Here is a 23,530-nt window from a genome sequence, read left to right on the forward strand (position 1 = left end):
ATGTTACTTTCTACCAGTACTAGTCGTGCGTGATGCGTGGGTGTATGTGTATCGCAACATGTTTTATAATTTACGATTAGGGGCATTGTCATCAGAGACAACGATTTAAGACTGAAACATTCTGAAGGTTAAAAAACAATTCTCTCGTTAATTTTGGGTCACCAGGAGGCAGAAGTGATCGTCAATTATTTTATAAATCTGCACGCCAAGTACTCGGCGCAAAAACAGACCCAAAGGGTTGAAAATCACGCCAGAAGTCTTAAAAGAACTAAAACCCCGTAAGAACACAGCTTTGTCCAAAAAAAAAAATAATAATAATAATGACAAATACCAGTGAAAGCCCATAGTACATACATCCCTGCTTTGTTTTGTATTCTTTCCCCTGGGGATTCTGACAAGTGAACCCCTGAGGTATTTTTCAGGGTATTGCCCGAGATTAAAATAGAAACAAAAACAGAAACTGAACTTTAAAAATAGATTTAAGGGTTTTGGTCTTTAAAAGCAGCTAATTTTAGGGAAACTACAAATCAAGGAACAAAAATGGCGAGAAAGCATTGTTGTCCACGGGGTGACTTTTAATGAGAATAAAGTTTAATTCAAAATTTTTCACTGCCTTCTTCTTTTATCTTGCCACACTGGAGCAGACATACTGAAAACTGTCATTGAAATAGAGGGTCTTGTATAAAAAAAAACTGCTACCCTGCTAGTTGGACTGTAGCTAGTAACACAGTAAACCAGGACACTTGCCCAGCAAATAAACAAACAAACAAACAAATAGATGTTTAAAATCAACTACATCTTCATGGCCTTTGGGGCTATAATACAAGATTTTTGTCAACTAATCTCATTAAAAACACCCTAAATCCCTTGGACAAGAATATAACCATGGACATTATTTCAATCTAGATACTCTGCTAGCAGGGTAAAAAATGCATTTATTATTATTATTATTATTATTATTATTATTATTATTATTATTATTTTTTTTTTTTACAAATTCAATCACAAAAATCGTCTAAAAGTTATTTCAGTCCATTAAACACCCTGTTAACCATTAAACATGTTACCAGTATAATTTGTGATATGTACACAATGTAACTCAAACAATGTGACAAGGCAGGTAATATTCTGGAAATTGCAGGGGAAACGCAAGTGCGGCTGACCAAGAAACAACCAGAGGAGATCATGTGTGCATGGGTGGCATCTTCTAGGTTTAAAACTGGACAAGCACTGCCTGACTCACTCATGACCCCAGTGGCTGGTGTAAAACCATTAATGTCCTATGCTCCCAAGATAACGACGGGGATAAGGATATACATGTAGCAGATTAATACTTGTGCAAGTCTTCTTTGCAGTTATATGCACTCTGCACCAGTGTCACAGATGTCTTTAGTTTGAATTACACTTTAACCTCAGATTTTCTTTCATTATTGAATTTTAACACAATATTTGTTTCATTTTCATTTAGTTTCTGTCACTTATATCTTGAGGAATTTCTGATTCATATTGGCAAGACTGAACTTCATAATGTGGTCATTAGTTTCATAAAAACGTGATTTGTAAAAATGGTTTTCAGATAAGACATTGACTGAGCTTTTGTTTGGGCAAAAAAGGCAATAAAGACAAGGTAGTCATATCTATCTCTTTACCCCTGAGGGCTACAAGTAGAAATGTCATATATATTCCAAAACTGACAAAAATTAAACCCAACAATACCATAAACTTTCACTTGAAATATGCCAACCCTATAGGACTTCGTGGGCAACAACGTAGCAACCACTTTATACCACATGGTAAAAAGGACCATAGGGGTTCATTCACTTAGACTATTTAGGACATTATAGATTGGTCCCAAAGGTTGTCATTCATTTGATCAGGTTCAAGAATGGCAACCTCTTACTGGTTCCAATTTGAAAGTAAGCAATTCACCGACTCTTGCTTAAATCTGATTGGCTTGTTGTAGAACAAGAGTAATCTGCATATGCTTTGAAAATTCTTCTGTAGAAGAGGACAAAAGAGCAAAGTCTGGTTGCACAAAAATTGGCACAAGAACAAAAAATCAACAGAGTTGAGAGTGGTGGGTGCTTCATCAATTTTTTTGCTCTTATCCCAATTTTTCACACTGCCAGAATGTGGAAATAGTTCTTCATTCCTACAGAAACACTTGCTATACAGGCTACATGTTGGTGCTGGCCAAAGTATAGTGACTTGTGGGGACAAGAATGACTCATGACTAGAGGAGAAGAATAAGTCGTTAAGGAGAAAGTCTGTAAACAGTACAACAAAATTTCCTGGAACTATCCTTCATAATATGAACTATTGTGTCTTTTTCCATCATTATGGAATGATCAGCATCCTGTTTCCATTTGCTGATGGCAGATTCATGTATAAGACTTCCTGTTTGATTGTCGTAAAGTCCTATTACTCCACAGGGTGTTTCCTCTGAATCATTTGATGACAAAACCACTAGGACATCTAATTCATCTTCGTAGTCCACATCTAGAACTGTCTCAAAGCCTGGATCGTTGAACACTTGGTCTTTTCTAGCCTTGATTTCTCGACCAGAAGAAGTGAATTTCACTGTTTCTGTGCAATTTTTCTCGTTTTTCAGACTTAATGCAAAACAGTTGCTCAGTTCAAACGTTGATGTCTTTGACTCTAACTGGCAAAGCTTCAAACATCTGTGACAAAATAAAGCTTACAGTCAAAATAGCCAAAGCTGTCAACTTTAAAAATTACAATATAAGAACATCTACGATTAATGTAGAGCAGTTTTGACTCTTGGTTTCAGATTTCAAAAGTTGACCTGTATATTGTAAGCATGCAACTACAACCACAAGTAGATAGTAAAAACTCACTGCGCTTTTCAATAACATGCTCAACTGACAAATGGAGTTTTTGCTACCAGCAATCAAATGTTCAGTGGATCCTCACAGCTTCTGACTACTGCCAAGCACTGTTTCGTTGTCTGAACTGTGCTCAACTATTTGATTACTGCATGCTCGGCAGAAGTTGCAAACTGGGAGGAGCCACCGAACATTGGATTGATGGTAGCGAAAAATACATTTGTCGGTTGAGCTTTGAATTTTAAAGTGGTATGTTATTGAAAGGTGCAGTAAATTAAAAATCAAAATCTTGTTACACATTTGCAGCCTGTTGCAGAATACCGGTAGTTCTTTAATCTTCAACAATTTGCATTTCAGAAATAGCTGGGTAAGTTAAATGATTGATGTGAAGACAAAATTGATCATTGCAGTTACACACACAACTTAAGCAGTTGTAAAATTAAAACCTGAAAAAAATTCAGGCTTGAATGGGATTTGAACCCATGACCTCCACAATACAAGTGCAGTGTTCTACTAACTGAGCAATCAAGCAACTTGGAGCTGGTCACTTTGTGAATTCGTAACATACCCATAGAAGGTGAAGATACAAGGGAACTTTATGATTCACTTGTATCTTCACTTGTGAATACATATGAATATATGATGAATTTATATGTGAATTTAGTATAATTTCAGAGCTGAACAAAGAGTTTCCAGCAATCTGATTGGTTCAGCGATCCCTTACATGACGTTATTTAAACCACACTAGGCAGTTTATACAACATTTTTGAGGCCTGGCTACTAAGCTCGCCACCTTTGCCATCTCAGTAAGTAAACATGGCGGACAGTTGGTGAATGAATTTTTCATCTATTTAGAAGATATCACTCTAAGTCCAGGATTTGAAAGGATGGAGAATTTTCAAAATGACTGCTGTTATCCTTGGACCAAAAATCCTTTCAAGAACTCGTGTTCAAGGCAGTTAAGAATTGTAAATGCAGTGGTTACGTTGATTTGCCAGCAGGTCAGATCGATTGACCAAAATCTGTTTTTATCCAAACTAAAGCCACTCACTTTGAGACGATGATGACAACTGTGGATGAAGTCAACAGCGATTTTACTGCCGAACTTGACCAGTAAAATGATTCATAATCGATGTAAGCTTACATGTAAGCTTCTTATTAAAGCTATACGGCTGCATACGTGTATGCAAATGAACAATTGGGTCCCTGTTTTTATGTTTTAGTCCGTATTCTCTGTTGTTCAGCTCTGACATTATATTAAAACAATTATTCACCTCAGGCTCAGTGAATATTGTCAAATAATCCCCTCAACTTTGTCTCGGGGATTATTCGACAACATTCACCTCGCCTTCGGCAAATAGTTGTTCAATATGTTTAATTTGTGTATATAACTGCGAAGATCAATCATGTCTTGATATCTTTCTCCACAGTTCAAATATATGACATTTCATTTATTCACTTATTAAATAATTGATGACGTTCCCAGTAAATATTTGTGGTTGGTTGGTCAGTCAGTCAGTTGGTCAGTCAATCAGTCAGTCAGTAAGCCCTTATGGGGGAGCTTCAATTATAATATTTACTATTGTTTGTATTGTATTGTAAGTATGTATTGTAAGTCAGTCACTCAATCAGCTGGCCAGTCAGTCAGTCAGTCAGTCAGTCAGTCAATCAGTCTGTCCTTCAGTCAGTCAGTCAGTCAGTCAGTCAGTCAGTCAGTCAGTCAGTCAATCAGTCTGTCCTTCAGTCAGTCAGTCAGTCAGTCAGTCAGTCAGTCAGCCAGTCAGCCAGTCAATCAACCACTCAATCAGTCAATCAGTCAGTCTGTCCATCAGTCAGTCAGTCAGCCAGTCCATCCATCAGTCAGTTGGACAGTCAATTATCAGTTAGTCACTACTCATGTAGCAAGTGTATCATGTACTGTGCTGTTTTCAGCTGAATAGATATCTGCAGTATTAAATTTCTTTATATTAGGTTAGGGCCTGACTAAATTAGAAAACATTATTGTTGTGGGAACAAACCTTTTCCCAGTTTCACCACACTGAAGAAATTGTTTTAGATTTAAAACTTAGGTCAGGGAAATATATGTTTTTTGAATCATATATGTTTTTTAATCACTGTTTTGAAGCATTGTTGTTGTTTCCATGAGACAAGAGTTAATGCCTCTGTGCTTCTGTTTCTGCAGCAATGCTTCCGGGCGTACAACATTTGCAGACCACAGACTACATTTAGGACTAAATAGTACTTAGGCTAGCCTGAATAGCACTCAGGTTAGCCTGTTTGTGGGCATGCAACATTAGCGGTCTGCAGTCTGCAAATGTCAAACACTGCAATGTTTCTTGGTCTAACCAAGGCCCTGCACATAACTTTTTGTCTTACTTAATTTCGTGGGCACCAATATGAAGAATGCGACCACTGTTATCAACATGAAAATAAGCCTGATCTGGTTCCAGAGATACCATATCCATTTCCAAAATTCCACTCTTTGCAAGCTTTAAGTCTTTTACCGAACGAACATGAAAAGAACTGCTACAAGACTGTGGACAAGAAATGTAATGCCACGGGTATCCTCCAAATGAGATGACATGTTGATTGCTGCAAATCTCAAACAAGACAGCAGGTTTTGAAGTAAATGACACGTTGACAGGAAGCCCATGTGGTTGCTCTCCAACAATGAACGGATTACCACTTCCATCAAATGGTGAAGAATACGTTTCCTGATAAGCATTGTCAGAGGGAGATGCCCTACATGTGTTACCCAACTTAGTGGAAAAGCTGTAGTTTTCCATAATTTCCCACATGTTGTAAAATCTGATTCTATTTGAATGGTGCATGACCACCAGAAGCCCATTGCTTGCTGCGGCATCAACAATATCCTGGCCAAATATGCATTTTTCGATTGGCATAAGGGCAAGGAACTCTAATGGAGCCATCAAGAAAATCGACAAAAACATTAAGGGTCGGCTCTGACTGGAGAAATGCACAGACTTAAGCGCAATCCTTTGTAAATCGGACTCCCACATTATGTGCTTGAATCTGTAATGTTTTGACAAGTACACTTTCTGCAAGACATCACCAGTGTTTAAATCATGTCGTATAAGCCAACCATCTGCCGTGACAGCAATTAAACAGGGCTTATAACCTTTTGATTCGGTGCAATTTAGATATGAGCGCTGATCCACCGGGCTCTCAAATACCAGGGCAGACTCGATCTTTCTTGAATTTTCACAAGCAGAGAGTTTGTACAGAAGCTCCGGTTTTCCATCAAAACCAAAACTAGTGTAGCATGTCCTGAATTTGTCGAAAAACAAGTGTTGACTGTCAAATCCAACAGGATGTTTAGTGCTTTTCCACCAGACTTCATAAAACTTGGAGCCTTCCTTTTGCACCAAAGATCGAATGATTTTCAGATCTCTTCGAAGATTGGAACCAAGGAGGCCATTGAACGATCTACGAAGAACCTGGTAACAGACGTTGTTTCTTTTCGCATTTTTTCGACGAAAGGGAAGGTTGTGATAAACAGCAAATGTCGTGTTCATAGTTAACAATAAAGAAATGTGACAAATCTTTACAACTCTCTAAGGACCACAGGTCTGACAGTAATTACATGACGTACCTACCGTTGCAAAGAAATACCGCAAACCAAGAGAACGGTCGGCTCAAGAACGTCGATAAACGTCCTCTCGAGGAAGAAAACAGTTGAAACAGACTTAGAAAATCACCTGAATCCACCATGAGTAAGACCCATCCACCGGAATTAAAGAAGTGAGTATATCGGCTATAAAATTTGTTTTGTGTTTTGAAGATATTTTGATCAGAAAACGTCTAATTCATTATTAAAGGAACCGATAAATGCAAGTTGTTGCAAGATCTAGATGGCCGCGCGCCTTGTATATCGTTCATCACAATCGTTTTCTAATCTTTCCTATAAAAAGGCCAAAAAGCTTTCAGCCGATATTTCATGACCTGATCTGTAGCAGATGCTTGTAGCGTGTTGCTTTTGATGAGCAGAAAACACTTGGTTTCTTTTGTGATCAAACTTGACAGCAAGCTGTGCCTGCTGCAGCAAGATCCAGCTGACTTGACGTATTAACGATAACTTCGTTGGTACCATTGGAAACAACTAAACCTGAATATATCAGCAAAGATATTCTAGATGTAGTTGCCTTGAAAGGTATAACCTGTCATTCTTTTCTGTTTTATTTTAGATACATGGACAAAAGACTATCATGTGAGTACATTACAACTAATATATGAAGTAACAGAACAAAACTTGACCAAAGCATGGGAGTGAAAGCTTTTGTTAACAGTTCTTGGCTGTCGGCAATGCATGGTCAAACTGAGTCGAGTCCGTGAGAGCTCCTGTGGACTCTCAATCTCATCTGTTCAATGCATAATGCTGTTATAGAAAACAATACATTAACATTGAACACTGTAACATAATCTTTGATTGTGACAGAGTTGTCAAAAGTAGCCAGCAAAAATAATTTATGATCTACTTCATGATCTCTGCCGGCTACTCTGCATACTATTCACCCTATCATTTAGAGACAATTTGGCTAAATCAACTGCTTACTCCGATATTTACAACACGATCTAATTCAAAACATTTTACAACCAAATCTGTGCATTTTGGTGGCATGATTTTATGAAAGAAAAGTAATTTTGTCCAATATTTTTACATAGCCTCATTCAAACACTTTGAACAGTTTGGGAGAATAGGAAAGGACTATTATAAATTATATAAGCCCTTTTCCTCTGGCTTGAAATTCTCTCAAACTTTCTCAGGCTATTTCAGGTTATTTGAAATTGCATTTCCTGTTGTGGAGCATTGTCTTATGTGATGAAATGTTTCTTGTACTTGGTTCTCAGTGAAACTTAATGGTGGTCGACATGTGACAGGAGTTTTACGAGGATTTGATCCTTTCATGAACCTTGTACTGGATGAAGCTGTCGAGGAAGTGTCAGCGCAGGAGAAGCATAACATTGGTATGGTGGTAAGTAACCATTGGCTCTTTGTAATGACAAGAAAGGTATACTACTAATATAGACTGTTCACAGCTTCTCTATTTTTCAACGCACACAAAGGAAAAAAGGAGTGTGAATGCGAAGCATGAGGGGGTGGGGAAGTGAGCAAAGCAAGCCAAACGAAGATCCCACCTCCTACCCGTCAAGTCTCCCATCCTGCGCTGGTGTCCAGTTCTCCGCAATTGTACCTGTGTGTTCAATGATCAAACAAAAATACGAGAAAACAGAGTGCTGTGAACAGTCTTCTACCAGGGCTGTCAATAAGGGCTGTAACCTGTAACACCTGCTACAACTGAGCATGTTTGACGGGCCCTTGATGTTATGGGTGAACTTGCCTATAGTTGATACAATTCATTCAAAAGGTAACAAGTTTGTTACAAGTGTGAAGATCAAGGCTGCATTTGACTCAAAACTTAGTGACAGCCCCAACTACTAATACTGCCTTTTAAAAAAGGATTTGCATGAGCATTTCAATTTTTTTTTTCTAGGTGATCAGAGGAAACAGTATTGTCATAATGGAAGCGCTGGACAGAATATTATGACAGGATACATGGATTAGTTTTCTCTAGCTTCTTTATACAGTTACTGTAAAGCCTTGCTGCTTGTAAATAGCTCTTTCGTGTGCAAGTTATGTTGCCTACAAACTGACATTGACACTTGGCCATTTCCACAGCCAAGAGAATCTGTTGTTTTTAAGGTCTGTAACAGACTGATACAATCTCTAGACAGGCTAGTTGTAATGTGCTGACAACAATCATTGTATTTCCATTTTATATAAATATATGGACCTGTTAATTTATTTGAAATTAACAAAATAAAGTACATGTATTGTCCTAAACAATGTCTTTTCTAATTTTGAGCTGCAATGAGCTGTGGTTAGTTCGCAAACGATCAGAGGCACCCCAAGTCACTTAACATTGTTTAGTTGAATCCTCTCTTTGCTTATTGCCCAACATAAAGGAAACAAAATCATGTGATGAGGAAAGGCTGAACAAACACAATCCCGCGACTTGAAAAGGCTCAATTTCTGATTTGTTCATTGCATGCTGTTTCCATAACACTTCTATTTGACTGACAGCAACTGTCACAGAGTATTACCTTCCCTGGTAAAGAGAGAGCACTTTTTTTACCTGGAATATGTCCTTGGAACACACTAGTGTTGTGCAAGTCTTTGCGACCAATTGTTTTTGATAACAATCAAAATATTACTTGTGACTTGTACTTGTTGCTACGAGACAAATGGGTTTGCAGAAATGTGATAAAATTAGACAATACAGTGTTGATGGCAGACTGCAGAGATTTATGTTTGAAAATGACAATATTAACCCAAGAAGGAAGTTGAGGGCTTGTATGCTATTTTAGAACAAAACATTTACAAGAGCAACCCTATAAGCCCAGTGGCGGATCTAGGGCAGGTCCCCCACCCCCACCTCATCTTGGGTGAAAAAAAATCACAGAAAGAAGAAAAGCCATCAGGGCAAGCAAGCAGGTCTGGATCTCCCACTGAAGCCAATATAATATTGCAGACAGCATGAGTTTACTTGATAAGAATAATTCTCATCGAGTAAACTCATTGCTTGGAGCTTGCAAATTTGCATTGAGATGTCATTCCTTGAGGATAGACATATTTATGTCTGCAAACATTTTGCAATTTAACTCAAAGAACAAAGAAACAGCTTCCTTTCCCAATCTCAAATCACTTTGCATTTACTTGTTTCTTTACCAAACTCTTAGTTTCTAGAGTTTTCTTCTAGAAAACAACTAAAGTCAAATTCAAGCACAATGGTTGTTTCATTAGGCCAGTGCTTATTTCCAGTTTATGCAGCATGCTACAACTAAGAATATTTCAATCCCCCCTTGCCTATGCAGGCCAAAATCAGCCTTAAGAGAGAAAACTACTCTTGAAATCCAGCCCAAAAAGAAGTAACAGGAAAAAGCTGCTAAATCCAAACGTAAGCTTAGTTTTGGAACTTTCTGATAGATTAATACAGCTGTTACTGAGGTTAGCAAAGAGAACTTGTTTTAACATGCCTCACGCAAATACAAAATGTGCCTTCGTATATCAACTCCATAGTTATCTCACTGAGATATTTTATTGAAAGAGCATGTTGACATGGATGTATAAAAAAAAAGAAAAAACACTTGCTATAAAATGAGAGATAGTTCTTTAAAATACCAGGCTAATACAAAATGTGCCTTTGTATATCAACTCCATAGTTATCTCACTGAGATATTTTATTGAAAGAGCATGTTGACATGGATGCATAAAAAAAAGAAAAAACACTTGCTATAAAATGAGAGATAGTTCTTTAAAATACCAGACTGTTCAATATTATTAAAAATAACTTACAATACTTGAAATAATGTTAAAAAGTATTTTAAAATGTTCTTTAGTGACTTTAGTCTCCCCATATCTGGGCTTTCTGGATCTTCTCTTGTTGCCTTTTGCCTACGGAAAATTAAAAACCATTAAGTCACACAAACTCCTTTGACCTTGAGGCTCCGTTTTAAACCCTGTGACCTCCATATTAGATCACTGTCGCTATAGCAATTGTCCATGAGCTACAGGGCAGAAAAGGAGCACGTTCTAGATGCTTTGGTAGGAATTGGTGGCAAAAGAGAAAGGACAAGTAAAAATTGCAAAGAATATGAATTTTTTAATATTTACTCTAAAGTTTCCTTTTCATTAGTTGTTGTGCCGAGTGGTTCAACATTCTTAGTTTTCTGAGTTCTCCAAAAACTGCCCTGGCCAGCTAATGAATGTTAATAACATAACGCTAACTCAGTCTTACTTTTTGCCTCCTTGATTTTTTCTCTTTCCTTGACCCTCTCCTCCCTGGTCATTTTTGACCTCATTCCTAGAGCACCTGTTACTAGCCTATCAGCTAATAGCTTACTGGTCTGTGGTCTCTCCCTATAGGGCTGCAGGAACTCTGAAAAAACAAACACTCATGTCAGTGGTTTAGTACATTAACCGTCTATGTACAGTTATAACTAAGTACAGGTCAAGATTGCACTCAGGCCCATACTCAAGGAGTTTATCCAGGACAAAAAGTACTGATTTTCTGCCGGCTGGATTGCTTGTCCATCAAAGTATATCCAGGATTTTGTAACATCACCTCATGTTTACAAATACCCAATTTACACCAGGTGTCACAAATGCTAAACATGAGACTTCACGAGATGGTGAGATATTTTCAAAGATCCTCTTTGGCAATGAAGTGTACTTAACAAAAAGCAGTAATGGCAAACTTGGTTTGAATTGTTTCTTTTAGAACCTGTATTTGTAAGCCTACCCACAGGCCAATGTTACAATCTCCTACCAGAACAATAATGTGCCTTCTTCTTTGACTCTATTGTCCCTTCACTGACTGGCCTGAGTTTCATTACTGGACCTGAGCATAACTGTATGGCATCTTGTGCTGTCAACAGGTTTTAAAAACAATAAAATAAAACAGTTATAACAATTGAAGTGAAAGTAGTGCAAACTGTTTTCTTCCCACCTCAAATTCAAAAAGAACACTACTATATGTAAAATACAAATCAGATGTAATCAAAGAGCTCCAATAAAAACTGCTGTTTCGACTGGTACAGAGCAATTATTTATCTAACCTGCATGACGACTTGCAAAGATTGCCAGAGCATGTGTGTCATCTACCCATTTGATGTCAAACCCTTTGCTCCTGAAATAAATTTAATGTACAAAATTGAATATAATTATAACCGAAACCAACCCTTCCATTGAATAACGACATTATAAAAATGAAATCTATGACTTTCAAAGCTTTGATTTGACTCAGAAGATTACACCAAAGAGCACCGTGTAGCACAAAATTTTTGCAGAAGTTTAACGTTTCAGATCGGCAATTTTCTTTATTTTGTGGGAACTAATTTTGCAGCTGTGAAAGACTGGTTTTCTTGTTGGGCATAATTTTTGTGATGTTGCATGTTAGTTGAACTACAAGATTTTCAGTTTCTTTATTTCAATACTGAAACAACATGCAGAGATGTAAAACACAGTAATCAGTGTCACATCTTGCCCTTAGTAGTGTAGCACCTTCAAGTTTAACATATTTAATTAATTTTTCAGCAGCTACACCTGTTAAGTGTATGCACCAAGGACAACTCTTATTTCTGAATGGTTTGTTTTAATTGCATCATTTTGTTTCAGAATGAAAGAAACATTTTTAAGAAATAGCATCAACAAGATCCTCTGATGTTTGTATGTATAATTTCACCGAAGGAGTAAAATTTTTGCAGGAACTTTTCACACAGATCATGGAAAAAATGTAAAAATTTAAATTGAAAAAATGAGAACCCAGAAAAATTTTGTGCCACACTGACAGTCTGCACTGCATTTTTGCTTGCTGACCTGAAAGTCAAATCTGATATTCCTGATCTGAATATAAAAGTAATTTAACCTAAATAAATACTAATAACAGTTTTAAGTTTTCTAGACAGATTACACAACAGTAAAATTACCAGTGAAAAAAGTATTAATAATAAAAACATTAGCTGGATTGACAATATCATTTTTTCAATATTAACTACATTTTAATTAAGAAATTAAAAACATTTTCTGTTTTTCTATTGAGTTATAGAAACACATTCAAGTGGAATATTAAGAGAACAAGTAAATGTGCTGTGGGAAGACGAGGTGACAGGCGAGTGTTCCACTGACAGCTTTTTTTCAAGAGTTCACCCAAGCTTTTACGAGTGTTTCAATATAAACAATTTGATTATGAGCTTGAGATTTCTATCATGCATAGAAATTGAGAGTGAATAATCTAATTGTTTTAGACTAGTATTAATCTACTAGCCATTCAAAACTTTATCGAAATCCTCTTCACAGACACTTCGAAAACGCCAGGAAGCGGCCAGTATTTTGTTAGCAAGGGCACACTGCTATGCTACTCACTATCTATCACAGAATAGATAGTGGGAAGCATAGCCAATCAGAGAACGGCATTTGTGATAGAACACTAGTAGATTTATACTAAAACTCAATACAGACTACAGAAAATGTTTTCTACCTTTCTTTAGAAAACAGCTCAAAGGAAATAATGAACAATTTGACTATGACGACTTTTCTGTGTTTCTATCGAGCTTTAAAAAGATGATTTTTAACCAATCAGTGCACATACTTTCTCTGGGCTTTTTTCACATGTCCTTTAATTCACATAAAAACTAGACTAAGCTTGCCAAGGTGAGAGCATCAATTACGTTAAATGAAAAACCAACAATAGAACACAAGGGTAAGAAGTAAAGCTGACACTGAAATGACTTGTTGCAGTTTTGAGCAGTTTTCACTGGGTGTCAAAATTAATTCACATTTACTTTGGGGCTGGGTCGCACTAGACCGAATTCAAGCCAATTTTGTTTGTATAAGTAATAAATCTGTCAACAAGTAGCATAAAATAAGTGCCACCCCCAGTTTAAAAAAATTGCCAAATTTTTGTGATGAGCCAAAATTTCGCCAATCTTCAAAGAAGCCGAACTGCTGCCTCGGAGGCTTCCAAATTTTGGCAAAGCAAACAATGTTGTTTTAGTTACCATTTAACTGTCATATTTCTTAAAACATGTCTGGATAAAATTACGGTGAGAGAATAACTTTGATGGCTAGTCCAGTTTGGTGCATGAGATGGCAGCACAAAATCATTTTTTAGCCGGCTCATCTAACGCTTTTTACAGTTATTTCAATGTAAACAAGAGGCATTTTTATTCAAATTCTTACGACTCGTAACCTGGATCCGGTTACTGGCAGTAATTTGAAGAGATGGCTTCAGCGAGATAATTTTCTTCGATGGCAAGTGGTGCAAGCAACAACACAAACAAAAGCTGAGCAAAATCTGCTTGTCCAATCATGGGCCGAAAATCACGAGTTGCTGTAGAGCGGAGAGAAGAACATGCAACGTGGAGAAACATCTGCGAAGAGTTAAGCTCTCGCATGTGATCTAATAAATCACTTAATTGAGAAAAATAGATCTTGTGATGTATATTTCACTCAGTAACATTTTGGTTCCAACATGTTGGTCTAATGCGACCGCTGCCAAAATTTGGAACATGCAAAATTTTTGCCAATTATTTCCTCGCCAAAAATTGGAAATATTTTAAACAAACAAAATTGGTTCTAGTGCAACCCGGGCCTTGGTCAGCCATAATTACTATGCTAAGCATCATCCAATTAGGAGTAACTGCAAAACCAATCTTTTTTTCACTCACACACATTACCCTGCTCTTAAAGTGTATATGACACAAAAATTTTTTTTAAGTATTTTCCTTCCTTGATATATGTAATAAATGAATAATGTTTTGAAAATGCAAAAATAATAATAATAATAATTTGTGGACACGAGGGAATTTGGCTTATTGATTTGTGTGTTTGCGTGAGATTTTGGTTATGTCATCCTTGGTTATGTCATCCTGTATCCTTTGTCTTTTTTGTTTTTCTATTCTAGCATAGTTTTGGTTTCACGCTTCTTTGTTTAATATTTATGTAAATTTAGGCTTACTACATTCAGGTATAAAGAGATTTTTGCTCTCTCTCTATTCGGTTTTCGGTTTTCGGTCAATAAAATGTTTCTTGTGAACATTTTTGGTAGCAGAGTGAGGTTCCAAATCATGTCAGTGAACAGCGAGCATAGCAAAGCATTGGACGAAGGAGAGGAGTGAATTGAGAACTTAAAGCAGGAAAAAGCGAAGGACAAATCGGCATTTACCAGAGTAAAGAACAAGTTGTTGTACCTTCTAGATGAAGAAGATAGTCCCAGCCGGCGGGAAGTCAAACAAGTTTGTCAAAAACTTTGCGAAGTACAAGAACGCACCATGGAAACAATGGAGAAATTATCACAAGAGTATTTACGTATCAAAGAAAAAGAGAAACGGAAAAAGCTGGGAGACGAAATGGACAAACTAGAAGCAGAATTTTCCGAAGCTCATGACAAGGCACAAGAATATTTGGACAATCGGAAGGACGAATTATCGAGTTTGGCAACTGATGCATCGGAAAATACTCGCCGACGCCAAATTGAAGAAAGCGTACAACGCAAAAGCGTGGAAAAGCAAATTCAAGAGGATCAATTCAAGCTGGAACAAGATATCACTCGTTCTAAAGAAGATTTAGAAGAATTTAATCGTCAATATCGTAGTCGCTTATTAGAAGAAGAACAGCTTCGAGATTTGAAAGAATCGCCGGAAAAGTTTAAACTTGGAGGGCTGAAAACAACAGCGTTTTACGAGGAGAAATCGACAGAGAATCGCTCAAGTACGCTATCACTTGGCCAGGATATGTGGAAACAACTCAAGCGTGTTTCAATTCCCGTATTCAATGGAGATAAAAAATTGTACGAAGGATGGAAAACAGCATTCATGGCATGCGTTGACAAAGCGCCCGCTACACCTGAGTACAAGTTGCTTCAGTTGCGTCAATATTTATCAGGCGAGGCACTTAAGGTCGTGGAGCCTTTAGGACATTCTGCGGCGGCTTATGAGGCGGCCAAGGAAAGATTGGAACGAAAGTTTGGTGGTAAAAGACGTCAGATCGCCCTACATTTAGAAGAGTTAGAGAACTTTAGACCACTTCATCCTGGATTGGCAAAGGACCTCGAGAGATTTGCAGATTTACTTGACGTAACTGTGGTCAATCTAAAAGAGGCCGGTTGACATGATGAGTTAGGAAACGGATCGCTTTACCTCAGTTTATGTAAAAAATTGACGGAAGGAATGTTAGCGCAGTATCATCGGTGGATTTACGAAAATGGCCGTTGGCAGTCAGTAGAAACACTGAGAGAGTTCATTATCCAAGAGTCAGAATTCCAGACTGTGGCATCTGAAACCATTCGAGGTTTGAGCAAAGGTGGGAACAAGAAAGATAATGGACTGACTTTCTTTGGCAATACGAAGCAGTCATCAGGAAACCAGAGAAAAGTTGGATTTCTGCCATGCAAAGTCTGCAGTGGTCATCATGGAGTTTGGTGCTGCGAGAAATTCAAAGCTACGAGTCTTCCAGAGAGATGGGCAGCTGCTAAGAGCCTAAAACTGTGCTACCGTTGCCTAGGAGGGGACCACAGTGGAGAGGCATGTGTCAGATCGAGGATCTGTGGAATAAACAGTTGTCAGAAAACTCACACCGATTGTTGCATCGAAACCCTGTGCCGTCAGAGCGAAGTGATCAGGTGAACTCTCGTGATCAGCGGGAAACAGTTCAAGGGCCATCAGATGACACCCAACCTGATGCAGGCAGTGAAACAAATAATGGCATAGAGAGAAATCCAGTGGTCTTTTCTCCTCCCCAGGAGCCAGTTGAGCAGCTTACAGAGAGGTCACACACCACAGTGACTACACATGGCGTTCAACCAAGATTTGTGGCACTTCGGACCGTACCGGTGTTTCTAAAGAACGGCCATCGTAGAATTAAAGTGAACGCGTTACTGGACGAAGCATCCACTAAAACATATTTAAATGCTGACGTAGCTGCTGAATTGGAACTTCAGGGAGAACCCCAAAAAGTGACAGTTAATGTTTTAAATGGCCAGACTGAAACCTTCGAGACTATGCCAGTTGACTTCGAGCTGGAGAGTATGAATGGTAATGTGGTGACCAAGATGAGTGCATTCACGGCAGAACGAGTCACTGGAAGTATGAGAGTTATTGACTGGGAAAAGCATGTTGGCAAATGGTCCCATCTGAAAGGAATACAGTTTCCAGATCCTGGCAAACGCCCAATTGTGGACTTGTTAATCGGAGTCAATTACGCGGAGTTACACTACTCATTCAAGGATGTTCGAGGCCAGCCCGGAGAACCAGTTGCCAGGCTTACACCATTAGGATGGACTTGTACTGAAACTGTTAGTGGCCTCACAGGGGGTGACCTACAATCAAACTTTGCGCAAACATATTTTGTACGAGAACAGTCAGACACAGATGAGATTAGCACCCTTCTTCGAAAATTCTGGGAAATCGAGAATTCTATTTTGTCATGTGAATGTCACGTTCTGAATCCTGACGAACAGTGTACGTTAAAGAGCGTTGAAAAATCCCTTAAGTACGTTGATGGATGATATCAAGTGGCAATTCCATGGAAGGAGGAAGATCCCAAACTACCAGACAACTATGGCATGGCGCTATGCAGATTGTGCAACACAGAAAAGTGGTTACTGAAAAGCCCAGAGATAGCAGAAGCCTACTCAAAGAATATTATTCAATATTTGGAGAAGGGCTACATTTGCAAGATCGACCCAGCTGAGGAGAAACCATCAAGGAAATGGTACCTGCCACATTTCCCCGTTGTGCGACCCGACAGAGCCACAACTAAGACTCGAATCGTATTCGACGCTTCCGCGAAGTGTAACGGAATCTCTCTTAATGACATCATCTACCAAGGTCCAAAATTGCAAAGAGATCTGAACGATGTTTTGCTTCGATTCAGAAGACGCCCCGTTGCATTTGTGACATCGCAGAGATGTATTTGAGAATTGAAGTCGCTCCAGAGGACCGATCATGTCAACGATTCTTATGGAGATCAATGGATCAGCAGAAAGAGCCAGAAGAGTTTCACTTCAACCGAGTGGTTTTCGGAGTTAACTCGTCGCCATTTCATGCCCAGTTTGTCTCTCAATTTCATGCTGAGAAGCATAAAGGTGAGCTGCCCTTAGCTGCCGAAACAGTGTCCAAGTCAACCTATATGGACGACAGCATGGACTCAATGTCGGACGATAGTCAAGGTATTGAGCTGTACAAGCAGCTAGAAGAGCTGTGGAACAAAGCTGGAATGCACACTTGTAAATGGATGTCCAACTCTACCAAGGTACTAGAAAAAATACCAATCGAGGACAGAGCCTCAGAAGTCGACATAAACGAGGATCCTCTACCAACGGTGAAGACACTTGGAGTCATGTGGCTACCAGAAGAAGATGTGTTCATGTTCAAGGCAAATCCGCTTGAGGAAACCTTTCAGTTTACAAAACGGAATTTCCTGAGAAAGATTGCCACATTATTTGACCCAATTGGTTTCTTAGCACCATTTACCATTAGAGCGAAAATCATGATGCAGGAAATGTGGACCGCAGGACTTGAATGGGACCAGCTATGCCCAGGAGAGTTGGTCAACAAGTCTCAAGAATGGTTCTGTGAGTTGGAAGAATTGCCAGTGATCAAAGTTTCTAGATGTTTACGATTTGGCCCAGAACAAGTTGCGCTCTCAGAAACTTTGCATACATTTGTAGATGCGTCGCAAGATGTGTATGGTGCTGTTATCTATTCTAGAGTTGTCTATGAGTGGATCGGTGTCGACACGCTTAGTCGCAGCCAAGTCAAAAGTTGCTCCACTAACGACAACAAGTATTCCTCGTTTAGAACTGTTGGCGGCAGTCCTGGGACTAAGACTTACTGAGTCTACTTCCAGAGTTTTCAGTGGTGCACTGGGTCAAGCAGTCTTTTGGTCTGACAGTATGAACATTCTGTGGTTGCTTAGAGGAAGAAGTCGGAGATTTAAACCCTTCATAGCAAATCGTGTGGGAGAAATTCAAAGTTTGACGAATCCAAAACAGTGGTGCTACATTTCAACCCATGAGAATCCTGCTGATTGAAAAGTGGTGGAATGGTCCCGATTTCCTTCAAAAAGAAGAACCATACTGGCCTGTCAATCGAATTGAAGTAGATTTAGTTACAGAAGAAAAAGAAATCAAGAAAAAGGCTCAAGACTGACAAGACAGCTTACAAGCAAGAAACGAAGACTGGGCAATGGTTTCAGTTCACGATGATGATCAGTTGTGGCGTCTCGACCCAAAATGCTTTTCAAGTTGGTTAAGGTTGATAAGAGTTCAAGCATGGGTGCGTCGTTTCATAGACAATTGTAGAAGTTGCAAGAGAGAAACTGGAGAATTAAAGTTGGAAGAAATCGAAGATGCTACGTTTCAGGCGATCAGGAGTGCACAAAGGAAGGTGTTTCCCGATGAGTATTTAGCACTTCAGAGACAAAGAGAGCTTCCAAAGAAGAGCAAGTTGCTCAGATTACGACCATGGCTTGACAAGGAGGGTCAAATGAGATGTGATGGATGCCTCAAGTATGCAGAATTCCTACCACATGACGCTCGCTTTCCGATAATTTTACCCCGGAAGAACTGTGTGACGAAGTTGATTGTCAAACATTATCACAAGAAAGGGAATCATGCGGGAGGCACAAATCAAACGTTGGCGACTTTATCGACACGCTTTTGGATCATTTGTGGTTGAGAAGAAATTCGTGAATGGGAGAAGGAGTGCAATGAATGTCGAAAAAGAAAAGCTAAGGCTGCAAAGAAAGTCATGGCTCCTCTCCCACAGATCAGACTTCGATCTTCCTTGAGAGCCTTTGCACAGACTGCCGTGGATTTTGGAGGGCCATTCGTCACCGTACAGGAAAGAAGGACACGTAGACAAAAACGTTACTTGTGCTTGTTTACTTGCCTAGCGTCCAGAGCAGTCCATCTGGAAATGGCCTATGCACTTGACACCAATTCATTTTTGAATGCTTTCTACAGGATGGTCAACCGCAGAGGCCTCCCAAAAGAGATGTCATCTGACAATGGAGGAAACTTTGTTGGAGCTAACAAGGAGTTATGCGATTTGGTCAAAGAGCTGGACCAAGAGAAAATTACTAAATCAACGGCAAACCAAGGTGTAAACTGGAAGTTCAACCCTCCACTTGCACCTCACTTTGGAGGCGTTCATGAAACTATGATCAAAGCAGCAAAGCGAGCAATACATGCTATTCTGGGCAATGCAGATATTACAGACGAAGAGTTAACGACAGCTTTTACTGGAGCAGAGGCACTTCTGAACTCAAGACCACTGACATACCAATCGGCTAATCCAGAAGATGATGTTCCACTCACACCGAACCACTTCCTTTTCGGTCAGATCGGCGGACAATTCGCACCAGAATCAGTAGACCACACCGCTTTTAACCCAAAAAAAAGGTGGAGAAGAGTCCAGGAATTAGTGAGGCATTTCTGGCATCGATGGATTCGGGAGTGGATACCTGCTCTTAACATCAGAAGGAAGTGGCTGACTACTGAGCGAGATCTTCAAGTCGGGAACGTCGTGTTAGTCATTTCACCTAATACACCGCGAGGACACTGGCCCCTTGGTCGAATCACCGAAGTTTTCCCAGGAAAAGAGGGGGATGTAAGAGTGGCCAGGGTTCAAGTCAGAAGGAATGAATTGACCAGACCAATTTCAAAGTTGTGTCAACTGGAACTATCATGAATTATTTCCGGAGACGCAAAGAGGAACTAACTTGAGAAGTGATTGTAGAAGTGATTGCAGTGAATGATGATGACGAGAATGAACAAAGAACTTTTGGACTTTAGTAACTTTTAAAACGTTGAACTGACAGGAACACTCCCCTCGTTATCGACATTATCGTTAAATTGATATGCTATGGCATATCAATGAGGGGGAGAAATGGACACGAGGGAATTTGGCTTATTGATTTGTGTGTTTGCGGGAGATTTTGGTTATGTCATCCTTGGTTATGTCATCCTGTATCCTTTGTCTTTTTTGTTTTTCTATTCTAGCATAGTTTCGGTTTCACGCTTCTTTGTTTAATATTTATGTAAATTTAGGCTTATTACGTTCGGGTATAAAAAGATTTTTGCTCTCTCTCTATTCAGTTTTCGGTTTTCGGTCAATAAAATGTTTCTTGTGAACAATTTGGATGATTTTTTTGCAGCCAAAATACAGCCAACTTCCCTATAAAAGTGTCCCGGGAAACTGGGGATGAGAATTGTGTTTGTGACATCATGATAACGTTGCTGTCGCGGGAAGCCACCTTGTCATCTCTCTTGCACATGGCTTCAAATGTGCAAGTGATTTGCTAGCTAGTAACGCTAATTTTCGACCTGCTCCATTTCCCTTCGCTTTCAGCCATATTGTTTTGTTTATCAAACACAGTGACGTCACAGACGTAAACCATGTGACATTTTGGCTGCACGATCTCTGGGACAATTTCAACATGAAAGTAACGCGTCTTTTGAACGAAAAATGGGGTTTCAAAATATTCTCACGATCTAAAACTTTACAACCGTTTTTCTAATATTATTAAAGACCAGAATCAGCGGAAAACAAAATTGAGTCATATACACTTTAAGGTTAGATACATATCCCGTAGGAACTTGTCATACCATTTAGGGGTCAAAGAGTGGTTTTGTTACCTCTTAGGGTATTTGGCCTCAAAAGGTCAACAGTGGGAGCTTTTGCAGTTACCTTTTAGAGCACTGCACAGAAAAAGTATGTCAGGAGATAATGTGTAGTTTTCGAATTGGCACCTCTTAGGGGTGAAAATGATTTCAAGCCATGCCTACAAAGCAGGATCTTGGTATCTCTTAGGGGTACTGGATTGGTTTTTATTCCTGGATCGTTTGAGTATGTTATTTGTGGTCAATTGGTCAGTGAGAGTGATCACTCATTTAGCTTTGGTTTTATGGCACTCAATTGAAAACTACTGTAAGCTGTACATTGATAGCCTGCATGACTTTGCCACATGAAACAAATCTGAAATGGTGGAATCTGAATTGGTGGAATCTGAATTGGTGTCTGAACACAGGTTATACATTGATTACCTGAAGGAACTTAGAGCCTGCATCAAGTCTTGTGTTGTTAAGTCTGAAGAAAAGTTGTAGATTTCTAATATATGTCCAAACTCTATGGAGTAATGATGTACAGTGTAAGTCAGTGTCAAGAATACAAACAAGGGTACACTAAAATGAACCTCATTCCCAGGCTCTCTCTCCTCTGCCTGACTTGTTCGTTGGGAGAAAGACCCTGGTTGCAGCTGGTCACATGACCACCCAGAATCTGGGTAGTAAAAAAAATCTGTTGGATGGGAGGGGTGGCAGAGTGTTTTGATTGTTGGTGTGACAAACTTTGTGGGTTTCAAAACCTCGAGCAGTCGCTAAAAACTACCCGCTTTATCAGGGTTCAAAGTCAAATTTTGGCGATGAAGAGTGCTACATTATTGCTGCTGTCTCCAAAATATAGAAGACTTTCATTCACAAAGAAATTTGGCAGCCTAATGAAGCACAAATTGTTCGACGGTTAGCACATGTAAAATGGCACTAACCGAATCGAAGTGAAACCAGTGGATTAGTCTCTTGAATCTCTGAATTCGGAGGTAATTTATTTTCTTCTTTGTACAGTATTTTTGATGTTAAAAAGTATTTCTGTCACACAACTGATAAGCCGAGTATTCTGACTTGCATTTGATTTACAGCAATGTAAAATGATTTACAGTTTTGTTGACATAAGCTTGCACTTAAATTTCATCTGCATCAGGTTTTTGGAAGTATATATTCAGACAGATGTTTAAACATGGTTCCTTGGCATAGTCGAGAATTATATTTTGCAAAATGGTAAACAAAACACCACTTTATATAGCGAACAATGTTCTGTGAGTTAATTCAGACAACATGAAACAGCAAAACAGTTTTACCTCTTAGTAATTTGACCGGCTGGAATTGAAATCAGAGTGATACTTCAATATGATGGTTGTAAAAAATGTAATTATTTCATTTGACCTTAGTGAAGCTTAAAATAGGACTGGAGAATTTCAAAGGTTTATTTGCCCATGTGTGGTTAATTTAGCAATGATCAGCAATTGCCTTTCTTTTGCTTTAGTTGAGATCGACAAAAGTTATTTGTTGACTCTACCCTGGAGGAAAAGTTTGTGTCACAGGTGGTCATGTGACCAGCCACAACCAGGGTCTTTCTCCCAAGAACAAGGAAAGCAGAGGAGAGAGATCCTGGAAATGAGGTTGCAAAATAGTGGACATTTAAAATAAATAATTAAGAAATATTGCATAATGAGTTCAAGATTTTGCAGTGATAGTAAATGAGGCCAAAGGTCCAATTTGCTTCAAACAATGATTTCAAATTATACTAATAATTTCTCTAACGCATTTAATTTAGTATAAGACTGATAATGGTTTCCAGCATTTTTCAGCACTTTGTCTTTTATGGGTCATTTCAGTCTACATGTTCAATGATGGTATCAAAGAAAATGCCCAAACAGATTGTTTGTGAGTTATATAAGCCCTCTAAGCTAGATTAAGGAAAAAAGCATCAACTGAAAAGGAGTGGCAGTGTTACAGACCATCAATTGAAAGTAGTTTGAATTGTTGCAACATGCTGGAAACTGTTGTGAGCAACCATAAACTTCATGCTTCAGTGCAATAGTGCAAAATGTGAATTGTTACTTGAAACTGACATCTGTGTTCATTCAACGGTGTTGAGGTTTCAAAATTGATATAATGGTAAATTATGCCTTTCCTTAATAATTGTTCTTGGGAAATTTATAATTTTATCTGTAAATATTTATCAAATCCTCCTCCAAAACTTTAAAGAAATGAGAATTCCCCCAAAACATTACCACTCAAGAGGCAATCTCTGGTTATTGCACAGAGAAGACCAAGTGTAATTTCTAGCTCAGGCAATCAGATTGCAGCATCCGAATTAGTATACTATGGTAATAGGTGTAGTAACACTCATATTCAAAGACAAACCTTCATCATCCAATTCAATTTGCCTTGGCTTGAAAGAGTAGTAGTCAAACTGAGTCTTGTGAACTTCAGGATTGGCTATTCCTGTTAACCTTGAGAGCTATTGGGACAAGATTAACGACA

The 23,530-nt window shown here is 38.8% G+C and overlaps 3 protein-coding genes across 4 annotated transcripts in view; 1 reads left to right on the top strand and 2 right to left on the bottom strand.

Moving 5' to 3' along the window:
• Positions 1–2,002: 2,002 nt before the first annotated feature.
• Positions 2,003–6,382, bottom strand: LOC145478258 (DDB1- and CUL4-associated factor 17-like). Its single transcript, XM_081456214.1, has 2 exons — positions 5,223–6,382; positions 2,003–2,681 (listed from the first exon to the last, which is right to left on the bottom strand). The coding sequence occupies exons 1-2, from the start codon at positions 6,380–6,382 to the stop codon at positions 2,255–2,257; spliced, it is 1,587 nt and encodes a 528-aa protein (XP_081312340.1). The 3' UTR covers positions 2,003–2,254.
• A 97-nt stretch (positions 6,383–6,479) lies between these two features.
• LOC145478283 (small nuclear ribonucleoprotein G-like) lies at positions 6,480–8,709 on the top strand. Its single transcript, XM_081456248.1, has 4 exons — positions 6,480–6,608; positions 7,052–7,074; positions 7,716–7,840; positions 8,360–8,709. Exons 1-4 carry the CDS (start codon positions 6,577–6,579, stop codon positions 8,411–8,413), a joined length of 234 nt encoding a protein of 77 aa, XP_081312374.1. The 5' UTR covers positions 6,480–6,576; the 3' UTR covers positions 8,414–8,709.
• A 1,379-nt stretch (positions 8,710–10,088) lies between these two features.
• LOC145478249 (uncharacterized) overlaps positions 10,089–23,530 on the bottom strand; it is a 29,590-nt gene continuing 16,148 nt past the window's right edge. For both annotated transcript variants that reach the window (XM_081456197.1, XM_081456196.1), the window contains exons 5-10: positions 23,411–23,507; positions 21,473–21,554; positions 11,484–11,554; positions 11,195–11,293; positions 10,664–10,804; positions 10,089–10,320 (exon numbers count right to left, since the gene is read on the bottom strand). In XM_081456197.1, coding sequence (XP_081312323.1) covers positions 10,271–10,320; positions 10,664–10,804; positions 11,195–11,293; positions 11,484–11,554; positions 21,473–21,554; positions 23,411–23,507 — 540 coding nt within the window. In that variant the 3' untranslated portion in view covers positions 10,089–10,270. The remainder of the gene's footprint in view (positions 10,321–10,663; positions 10,805–11,194; positions 11,294–11,483; positions 11,555–21,472; positions 21,555–23,410; positions 23,508–23,530) is intronic.

This window comes from Orbicella franksi, chromosome 2, assembly GCF_964199315.1.
Source record: "Orbicella franksi chromosome 2, jaOrbFran1.1, whole genome shotgun sequence".
Taxonomy (NCBI): domain Eukaryota; kingdom Metazoa; phylum Cnidaria; class Anthozoa; order Scleractinia; family Merulinidae; genus Orbicella; species Orbicella franksi.